The sequence below is a fragment of the Rhincodon typus genome, chromosome 40, assembly GCF_021869965.1.
Source record: "Rhincodon typus isolate 14 chromosome 40, sRhiTyp1.1, whole genome shotgun sequence".
In the NCBI taxonomy this organism is placed as follows: domain Eukaryota; kingdom Metazoa; phylum Chordata; class Chondrichthyes; order Orectolobiformes; family Rhincodontidae; genus Rhincodon; species Rhincodon typus.
The window spans coordinates 15,744,979-15,755,548 of NC_063371.1; the positions used below are offsets into that span (position 1 = coordinate 15,744,979).

At 44.7% G+C, this 10,570-nt stretch overlaps 1 protein-coding gene across 3 annotated transcripts in view; it reads right to left on the bottom strand.

Annotated features, from left to right (window-relative positions):
* Positions 1–1,632: 1,632 nt before the first annotated feature.
* Positions 1,633–10,570, bottom strand: part of dbnlb (drebrin-like b) — a 72,507-nt gene continuing 63,569 nt past the window's right edge. For all 3 annotated transcript variants that reach the window (XM_048618545.1, XM_048618541.1, XM_048618538.1), the window contains one exon: positions 1,633–1,706. In XM_048618545.1, the coding sequence (XP_048474502.1) occupies positions 1,648–1,706 (59 nt within the window). In that variant the 3' untranslated portion in view covers positions 1,633–1,647. The remainder of the gene's footprint in view (positions 1,707–10,570) is intronic.

Consider the following 10,570-nt stretch of genomic DNA (forward strand, 5'->3'; position numbering starts at 1 on the left):
ACTGTCGGAGGGTCAGTACTGAGAGGGAGTACCACACTGTCGGAGGGCCAGTACTGAGGGAGCACCGCACTGTCGGAGGGTCAGTGCTGAGGGAGCGCTGCACTGTCGGAGGGTCAGTACTGAGGGAGCGCCGCACTGTCGGAGGGTCAGTACTGAGAGGGAGTACCACACTGTCGGAGGGTCAGTACTGAGGGAGCACCGCACTGTCGGAGGGTCAGTGCTGAGGGAGCACCGCACTGTCGGAGGGTCAGTGCTGAGGGAGTGCAGCACTGTCAGAGGGTCAGTGCTGAGGGAGTGCCACACTGTCGGAGGGTCAGTATTGAGGGAGTGCCACACTGTCGGAGGGTCAGTGTTGAGGGAGTACTACACAGTCAGAGAGTCATTAGTGAGGGAGCATCATTGTCAGAGGGTCAGTACTGACGTATCACTGTCATTAAAGTTTGATGTACAGCTGTGAATCTAAAACAAGAATTGTTTATCTGCATAGATGCTGCCAGGCCTGCTGAATATTTCCAGCATTTTTTCTATTTCTGATATCCAAAACCTGCAGCATTTTGTTTTGGTACATAAAGACAGCATCGAGAGCCGACAGTTAGGAGGACAATTGGAATGATATACTTTGTTGAAATTGGAGTGGAATACAAGAATAAGAAGATTTTGCCCGTCTACAAATCATCAGATTTTTAGGTGAGATCATTCCTGGAGTACTGTGTGCAGTTTTTACATATTTAAGAATGGATATTCTTGTATTGGAAACAGTACATTACTTCAGATCAAAGGAAAAACAACGCTCAGTATATTGCTTCACTCCTTTGGGCCAGCGGATGTCTTTTATTGTGTGGTTTGCTTGCATAGTCTGTTTGGATTCAAGGTACATTGAGCCAGGACAAGGCAATGTGAAGAACTGTCTTCAGGCTTAGATGTCAAAGTAACATTCTTTATACTACATTAATATTCAATACTGTTGTGCATGGTAAGCATAGATATACCAGCCTCTGACCTTATAATTCTATTAGGTAAGGTCTAACCTATCCTATGTTTTGTGTTCTGAAAATTCAGCCTCATTTGAGAGTGTTTAACTCCATGCACATTATCATGTTTATATTCAGTGATGTGTGGCTATGGGATATCATTGCAAAATTGCTTCAGTGTCCTGAGATCCCTGCACAACAAAATGAGAGGGTTGCCCTATGATTGGAGGCTGAGTAAATTGAACCGATTTGGTTTGAAGAATGAGACCTGATGGCAGCCTTACATCTGGAGCTCCATTTTGGCAGTGCAATCGCTGACAGATTTGCTCCAGTGGAAGGCACTGAGCTGAGAAAAGTGCACAATTCACAGACTTCTGACACAATTCTCTGACCACTCTTCTCAGAAGTTGAGCTTTCTGTTTGCACTCGCATCTTCCAGTGTCCTTCTAAACAGTCAGTCTCCAGAAGTCACAGCTGTTAATGACTGTTGCCCAGTTGTCAATATCTTCTATCTTCATGTCTCCCTTGTATGTGCTCTTGGAGTGGAGGTTTTGATGCCCTTAACGTGTGACTCGGTGGCCCATTAGACAGCCCTCTTCTTCCAGCAGACGTAGAGAAGTTTATGCAGATGCTGCAGGAGTGCTAGTTTCCTGTGCTGGATGAGTAACATCAGCACCTAGAATTTTATCCCTGGCTGGTGAGTCAATAGCTTTGCGAAGCTCCTGCTGACTATATCTGAGATGAAAGCACACAGAAGAAATAACATGAAGGTAGGCTCAAGGAAGAAAAAGCACCAGGCACAATACAAGAGAGAGCATGGAGGAAGATGCAAGAGAAAAAACAGAGAGGATGGGGATGTTGGGGTGTCAGGGGGACAGGATCTGTATAGTTCTGAGGAAGGGTCACCAGACCCGAAACGTTAACTCTGTTTTCTCCTTCACAGATGCTGCCAGACCTGCTGAGCTTTTCCAGCAACTTTGTTTTTGTTCTGTATAGTTTGAGCTGCTTGAAATGCTGTTGCTGCATCTTTGCAGTAGCATAGTAAGAAATCTCAGCGTCAGTCTGCTGACAACATCCCACTTCAACTTTTCCTGACTAATATCTAAACTTGAAAATCAACAGAATGGGGAATGAGCAACATCATTTCCACCACAGCAACTTCCTGATATTGCTGCAAGACAAGAAATTATTTTTAAAAACAGGAACCATTTCAATTTAGCTTCACTCTTCTGATCATTCTGCCTGCTTTTACCGGAAACTCTTGACGTGTAATGTGTATTTTTTTTTTCACTTCAAATATTTTACCTGCTCAGTGAGCCAACCCTGGAACAGGTGCACAGTCTGTCACTTTTGTTATCCCAGGGGATGGTGACCCTCTGAAAATTCAGCATTCACCACCACAGCTTCAACCACAGTGAGTGAGGATGCAAGGAAATCAATGCACAGACAAAAAATAAAATTGTAATGCAATTCTTTCACAACTGGAATCAATTCTCATTCTAGGTGGATGTGGTGAGGAGGCTGGGGATATCAGCCATTGAATCCAAGGTTTTATCTGTTTGTTTCATTAATTTGGGGTGGCCATGAACTGCACCCCACCCTTTCCTTCCCTAACACTGTTTCTTTCTGTCTCTATCTCTCCCTCTAAATTTCTGTCCTCTGCCCCTTGGTATCTCTCAGTCTTTTTGTCACAGTCTGCAAGTTGAGCCCGTATGTCCATCCCTTTCTGAGCGATATTCGCCTGTTGTTTGTGCTGGTCAGGTTGAGGTTGGTGTTGGGGGTTGGGATGGGGGTTCCCCTGCTTCAATCCAAGAGGTGATATATTACAAGAGCGATAGTGAAAGTATTCATTATGCCATTTCATACTCCACATGTCAGCAGCTAAAACCCACACCCAGGCTTCCTGCTTTAACCACATTGCCGCACATTACGATCACCCAACTGACATTTCCAGCCTGTCTGGAAACTGCCAACAGTCCCAATATGTTGTGAGCTGGTTTGACCGACATTGCTGCTTTTTCCAAAGGCCTCAACCAATCTGGGATAGCAGCCCGGAGACAACCTGCTCTGCACGATCTATCGCCAGCAGTTCACAGGAGACACAACGCTTCATCCAAGGAGAAGCAGTCTCTCCTGCTAGAGATCAAAACCATTCTGCTATGTTTTCCCCAAACAACCTTTCAGCTTATTGCAGTGGGTAGGAGTCAGCCTCAGCACAGAAGATACTTAGGATCTGATATAACTATGAAAGAAAATTGTGTATTCCTATCGCACCGTTCACCATCCCATAATGTCCCAAAACACTTCACAGTCAGTGCAGTGCTTTCGAGGTTCTTGTTGTTACGAAGGTAATACAACAACTAAGTTATGCTTAGCAAAATCTTGCAATCACAACACAGTGATAATGAGTATTTTTCATGATGATATTTGAAAGGTGTGCTCCAGAACACCAGTAAGAACTCCCCTGTACGAGCAAATTACTGCAGATGCTGGAACCTGTACTGAAAACAAAAAATTGCTGGTGATCACAGTGGATCAGGCAGCAGCCATGGAGAGAAAGCAAACTAATGTTTTGTAGTTTCTGTCCAGGTATTTTGTGTCAGTCCTCACAGTGGAAGACACAAATAACATACCAATAATTGATGATAAGGAGGCTATGGCAGGTGAAGACCTAGAAATGATCATTATCACTAAAGAGGTAATGTTGGGCAAGCTAATGGGGCCAAAGGCAGACAATTCTCCTGGCCATTATTGGAATGCATCTAAAAGAGATGGCAGGGGAAATAGCAAAATTCACTGGACTCTGGGCAAACAACAAATGTGACGCCACTGTTTAAAAAAGAGGTTGACAAAAAAAGGCAGGTAACGATAGGCCCGTTGGCTTAACTTCTGTAGTGGGGAAATGTATCATTAAGGAAGAAATAGCAAGACATCTGGGTAGAAATTGTCCCATCAGGCAAACGCAGCATGGCTTCATGAAAGGCAGATCATGTTTAACTAATTTACTGGAATTCTTTGAGGACATTACGCGTGTCGTGGACAACGGGGAACTGTTGGATTTGGTGTATTTCGATTTCCAGAAGGCATTCGACGAGGTGCCGCACAAAAGGCTGCTGCATAAGATAAAGGTGCATGGTGCTACAGGTAGTGTATCAGCATGGGTAGAAGATTGGTTAACTAACAGAAAGCAAAGAGTGGGGATAAATGGGTGTTTTTCTGTTGTTGATCAGTAATGAGACCACAATTGTTTACAATTTACATCGATGATTTGGAGTTTGGGGCTAAATGTGGTGTGTCAAAGTTTGCAGATGACACTAAGATGAGTGGTAGACCAAAGTGTGCAGAGGACACTGAAAGTCTGCAGAGGGATATGGATAGGTTAAGTCAGTGGGCAAGGGTCTGGCAGATGGAATGCAATGTTGGTAAATGTGAGGCAATCCATTTTGGTAGGAATAACAGAAAAATGGACTATTATTTAAATGGTGAAAAATTGCAGCATGCTGCTGTGCAGAGGGACCTGGGTGTCCTTGTGCATGAATCACAAAAAGTTGGTTTGTAGGTGCAAGAGGTAATTAAGATAGCGTTGTTAAGAAGGCGTACGGTGTGTTAGGTTTTATGGGTAGAGGGATTGAGTTTCGGAGCCATGAGGTCATGTTGCAGCTGTACAAAACTCTGGTGCAGCCGCACTTGGAGTATTGCGTACAGTTCTGGTCACCGCATTATAGGAAGGATGTGGAAGCATTGGAAAGGATGCAGAGGAGATTTACCAGGATGTTGCCTGGTATGGAGGGAAGGTCTTATGAGGAAAGGCCGAGGGTCTTGAGGCTGTTTTCGTTAGAGAGAAGAAGGTTAAGAGGTGACTTAATAGAGACATACAAGATGATCAGAGGATTAGATAGGGTGGACAGTGGGAGCCTTTTTCCTCGGATGGTGGTGGCTAGCATGAGGGGACATAGCTTTAAATTGAGGGGTGATAGATATAGGACAGATGTCAGAGGTAGGTTCTTTACTCAGAGAGTAGTAAGGGCGTGGAATGCCCCGCCTGCAAAAGTAGTAGACTCGCCCACTTTAAGGGCATTTAAATGGTCATTGGATAAACATATGGATGATAATGGAATAGTTTAGGTTAGATGGGCTTCAGATTGGTTTCACAGGTTGGCGCAACATCGAGGGCCGAAGGGCCTGTACTGCGCTGTAATGTTCTATGTTCTATGTTCTGTGTTCTAAGAAGGCAAATGGAATATTGTCATTCATTGCTATAGGAATGGAGTTTAAAAACAGAGATGTTATGCTGCAGCTGTATAGGGTGCTGGTACAGTTCGGGTCTCCTTACTTGAGAAAAGATGTCTGGTACTGGAGGGGGTGCAGAGGAGGTTCAGTAGGTTGATTCCAGAATTGAGAGGGTTGGAGAAATTGGGTAGACTGGGACTGTACTCATTGGAATTTAGAAGAATAAGGGGCTATCTTACAGAAACATATAAAGTTATGAAGGGAATAGATAAGATAGATGCAGAGAGGCTGTTTCCACTGGCAGGTGAAACTAGAATGAGGGGACATAGACTCAGAATAAGGGGAGCAGATTTAGGACTGAGTTGAAGAGAAACTTCTTCACCAAAAGGTTGTGAATCTGTGGAATTCCCTGCCCAGTGAAGCAGTTGAGGCTACCTCATTAAATGCTTTTAAGGCAAAGATAGGTAGATTTTTGAACAATGAAGGAATTAGGATTATGGTGAGCGCATGGGTGAGTGGAGCTGAGTTCACAAAAAGATTATCCATGATTTTATTGAATGGCTGAGCAGGCTCGAGGGGCCAGATGGCCTACTCCTGTTCCTATTTCTTATGTTTCTTATGTTCATACTGGGCCCAGTATGTGGAAAGAATGTATTTTTTTCTGGGCAAATGATGTTGGGGGAGATAAAAAGCAACATTTAATTCTCCTGACAGCTTGTGCACCTGCAGCTTTTTCGGTTATTAGGGTCCTAACGTTTCCTGAGACACCAGTTGCTAAATCCTTTCAGGAGTTGACAGATTTAGTTAAGGAAAATTACAACTCCAAGCCTCCTCTAAATTTGAGATTCCAACAGTTTTACTCTGCAGTTCATGAACCGGTAGAATCCGCATTGGGATTTTTGTTGGCAGAGACGTGTGACTTTGGTTTAACCCTTAATGAGATGCTGAGAGACCATTTGGTATCTGGGATTAACGATGTAATCATGCAAAAGCACCTACTAGCTGAAGCCCAACTGGAGTCCAAACAGGCACACCAACTGGCCTCGTCATGAGAAAATGCAGCAACTGGAGCATATTAGTGACAGGGTATGCCGATGGAAGTGGCACCCTCGCCAGGCAGACCGAGCTTGGGGGACGCCACTTGCAAAACTGAAACAGCTGGTGATGATGAGGGAAACAAAAGGGCCATCACAACCAGAATTGAAACCTTTCTTGGTGAGACCAGATCATCGTAGAGGATGGCATATTATTATGGTGAACAAGACTGATTGTCCTGAGCAAAGGTCACCACCAGATACTGGCTGAACTCCATCAGGGTCATTAGGGGTTTCCAAAATGAAGATGTTGGTGAGACGTTATGTTTAGTGGCCAGGATTGGATGCAGACATAGTCACATTGATGGTGCAGTGTCCAGAATGCCAACAAGGACAACATTACTGCCAGCAGCTCCCGGGAATGGCCAGATAAACCCTGGACTCGGCTACACGTCGACAATGCCGGCCCTTTCATGGGCTCAATATTCTTACTCATTGTGGACGCCCGCTGAAAGAGGTTGGATGTGCATTAGTTCATTCATCAAATGTGGGAATGATGATAGAAAAGCTGTGAGCGTCTTTGCAATACACAGCTTCTGGATATATTAGTCACAGACAATGGGTCGTCATTTACCAGCAGGGAATTCGAGTTATTTCTTAAACTTGAATGGCATTCGGTATTTGAGGACAGCCCCATAGCATCCATCATCCAATGGTTTGGCAGAAAGAGCAGTCCAAAATTTGAAGGCAGGCTTAAAGTCACAGCCTACAATTTCACTCGGTACCAAACTGTCCCGCTTCCTATTTGGTTATCGGACCAACCCCGTCATGCAGCTACAGGGATAGCTCCAGCAGAATTGCTAATGGGGAGAAGACGCTGCCTCCGGTTTAAATTTTATCTTCCCAGACATGAGGGAGAGGCTGAAATGGCATCAGGAATGCCAATGCTGGTCACAAGTCTCCTCTAAGTGAGAGAGATGATTTACTTCTGGGGGTGAAGTCTGGTGCTGAAACCACAGAAATGGCCCTGCATGGGTAAGAAGCATGGTCAATGTGAGCTCAGGTAGGTGAGGTGGTCCTGAACAAGATCATGGACCACATGAAAGCTGCAAACCCGTGAACAGGGCAGGAGCTAAACATACCTGGGCCCTTAGAACAGCCAGAAAGGCTGTCGGAACACATGAGTTCTCCCCATCTGTCTAGCATTGAAGAAACCTCAGAGTCTGAGACAAACCCGCAGATGTCGCAGCCTTGAATCCTTTGCAGCCTGAAGAAAAGGACGAATTTCTTCCAACACCCTTCGGGTGCAAGAGGTGGGCTACAGTCAGGGACATGCAACGCATATCTGAGGCTGAGTCAGAGGAACCAGACCCAGTATGAATACGCATCAGGAGAGGTTACAAGATAAAGAACAGGCCTACTTCCACAGACTTAGAGGGGGAGGGATGTAATGAGGTCAGCCAGGTGGACTTCATAGAATGTGAGTTCCCTGATTGGAGCTGTTAACCTGGTTCAATCAGGGAGCCCTGGCTGACAGATAGAAACAGGAGAGTCAAAGGGTCTGTTCACTCTGAGAGCTGCTCTGAGGAAGCCAGACCACTGTCAAGTACGAAGCACATGTAAATAAAGGGTGACTCGGTGACGGGATACCAGCCTATCTGGAGTTATTTCAAAGACCCAGATACAGCAACCTGAAGCCTCAGTGAAAAGCAACGCATAAAATGTACCTCACCTCCTCCAGCCATTAGCACTCAGCAGGCCAAAACACAGACATCTTCAGGATGGTTTTGACCAGCGAGAGTGTGAGTTTGATAGAATTATTAAATCGGAAAATACAATTTTTACACCTCAATTGCCCCTTTGGCAAATGATGTTAGGCTTCAGCAATTTTCTAAATAAAGACATTTCTCCCAACTTCTTTCCTCACAATGACCTCTCACTCCACTCTTCACTGACTCTAGTCCAGAGGAAATTAACTTTCCCTATTCATTCTGTCAACATCCTAGCCCATTGAAAACTGCAATGTAGTCCCCTCTCTGCTCCAGTGGAAATGGTGCCAGTATCTCTCCAATCTCTTTCATTCCTAGTTTCCCTCAACTTCAACCGCACTGCTTTGAATGCCTAGCGTAACTGTTCTTGCTTGAAGCAGCAGCACTGACGTGAGTATTTGTGCTGTGGCTTAACCAATGTTTTGTAGAAAGTTCACATTTCTTTCTTTCTTCTCTCTGTGGTTGGGTCAAGTCCAATTCTACACTGATATTGCACCATTCCAAAGGGTCTAAACACAGGGGTCAGTAATTTCATATGAGAGGGATAGAGAGAGGAAACCAGTGTCACCCGTCCTAGCAAAGACACAATGCAGGACTGTTTCAATCAATATCCCCACATCCAATGTAGACTGCAGGGACAACATTTCTACCCACTGCTAGCCTGTTAACTTGCTGCTATCTCATGTTTACAGAGCTATTTTTAAACCCAGATTTGTATTACTTAGCTACTTCACCCACTGGTATCTAGTTGTCTGAACACACCAATAGATTGTGGAAAAATGCTATTGTTTTATAGACAGCAAGATCCCAAACTACACCTCTTTAATTTTACTTCACCAACCCCAATTGAGTCTCTGTCTTGCACTTTGACTTGCACAGACATATTGCTGCTATCTACTGTAGCTCATCAAAACACCACCAGAAATAGAAATAGGGGAAGACACTCAGCTCCCTAACCTACATTGCCATTCAGTGCTGACCTTCGACCTCAAATCCAATTTCCTGTGCTCTCCTCATTTCTCCTGCTTCCCTCAGTGCCCCAAAAACTAACATCTCAGTTTCAACATTCAACAATGAGCTTCCTCAGTTCTCTCAGATAGGGAATTCCAAAGATTCACAACACATGAATGAGACATTGAGCTTCATCTCAATGGGAAATGGTGAACCTGGAATGTAGACTACAGCACACAGCATTGGGAAGACCTTTAAAAATGTTGGATGGGACCCAAATAGAGAGGTCTCATCTCCATTTCCAACAGTATTCCAACGAAAGGAATCCTGCAGCGAGTAACTCACCTCCTAGCCTATCCATCACTTGAAAGCCATAAATCAGGCATGTGGTGGAATACTGGATGGGGGCAGCTCCAACAACACTCAAGAAGCTTGACACCATCCAGGACAAAGCAGCCCGCTCGATTGGCACCACATCCACAAACATCCCACTCCCTCCACCACTTCAGCAGCAGTGTGTACTACCCACATGTTGCACTGCAGAAATTCACCAAAGATCCTCAGACAGCACCTTCCAAACTTATAATGACTACCATCTTGAAGGACAAGGGCAGCAGATACATGGGAATAGCATCACAGGCAAGTTGCCTCAAGCCAATAACCATTCTGACTTGGAAATATATTGCCTCTCCTTCAGTATTCCTGAGTCAAAATCCTAGAGCTCACTTCCTACAGCACATGGACTGCAGCGGTTCAAGAAGGCAGCTCTCCAGTGCCTTCTCAATGGCAACTAGGGGTGAGCAATAAATGCTGGCTCAGCCAGCGACTCCCATCTCCTGCAAGTGAAAAAAGAATAAAGATCAAAATGTTGCCTTTAGGGAAAGGGAAGTGGGGTTTGATCCCTAAAGATGGAATATTAAACAAAGAGGGGCAGTGTGAACTCAGCGTTGAGTTCAAGCAAAAACCTATTTTGGGTAATCCAAAGCCTTTAATACAGAGTACACAGTCAGGAATTGATGGTTTAGATGTAAACATTTAAAAAGGGTGATTAACATCTGAATAGCTGTCATGCTTTAAAAGAAATGCTGTCAGTTTTGTTTTGAGAAAGATGGCTTTGATTGACAGGTTTTGATTCAACTTTCTTGATACTTTTGTTGACATTGCCCATGGGCTATCGCTCTATCATAATGAATACTTGACTGAACAAAAGATAGTTATCTCAGCAAGTGTTTCTGAGTTTACAGTGTAAGTTCAACAGCTCAACGATGCCATTAAAGGATTAATTGTCCATGATGTGAACATTGAATAGAATTTTGTATGTTTTCATAAGAGATTGCCTATATGATTGCCTTTAATATTTCCAGCAAGATGGCAGCAGAGGAACTCCACCTGTTCTTTTTCTTTCTTTCCTTTTTTCCCTCTTTGTCGTAGTGAGGGAGCAGCCTGGGGGGAAATGAGTCCCAGAGTCGTATGTGGGATAGCAGTCCCTGAGCAGTGTGGGGGGAAGCAAATCCCAGAGCAGAGCAAGGGGGAAGCGAGTCCCGGTGCAGGGTGAGGGGAAGCGAGTCCCAGTGCAGAGCGAGGGGAAGCGAGTCCCAGTGCAGTGCCAGGGGAA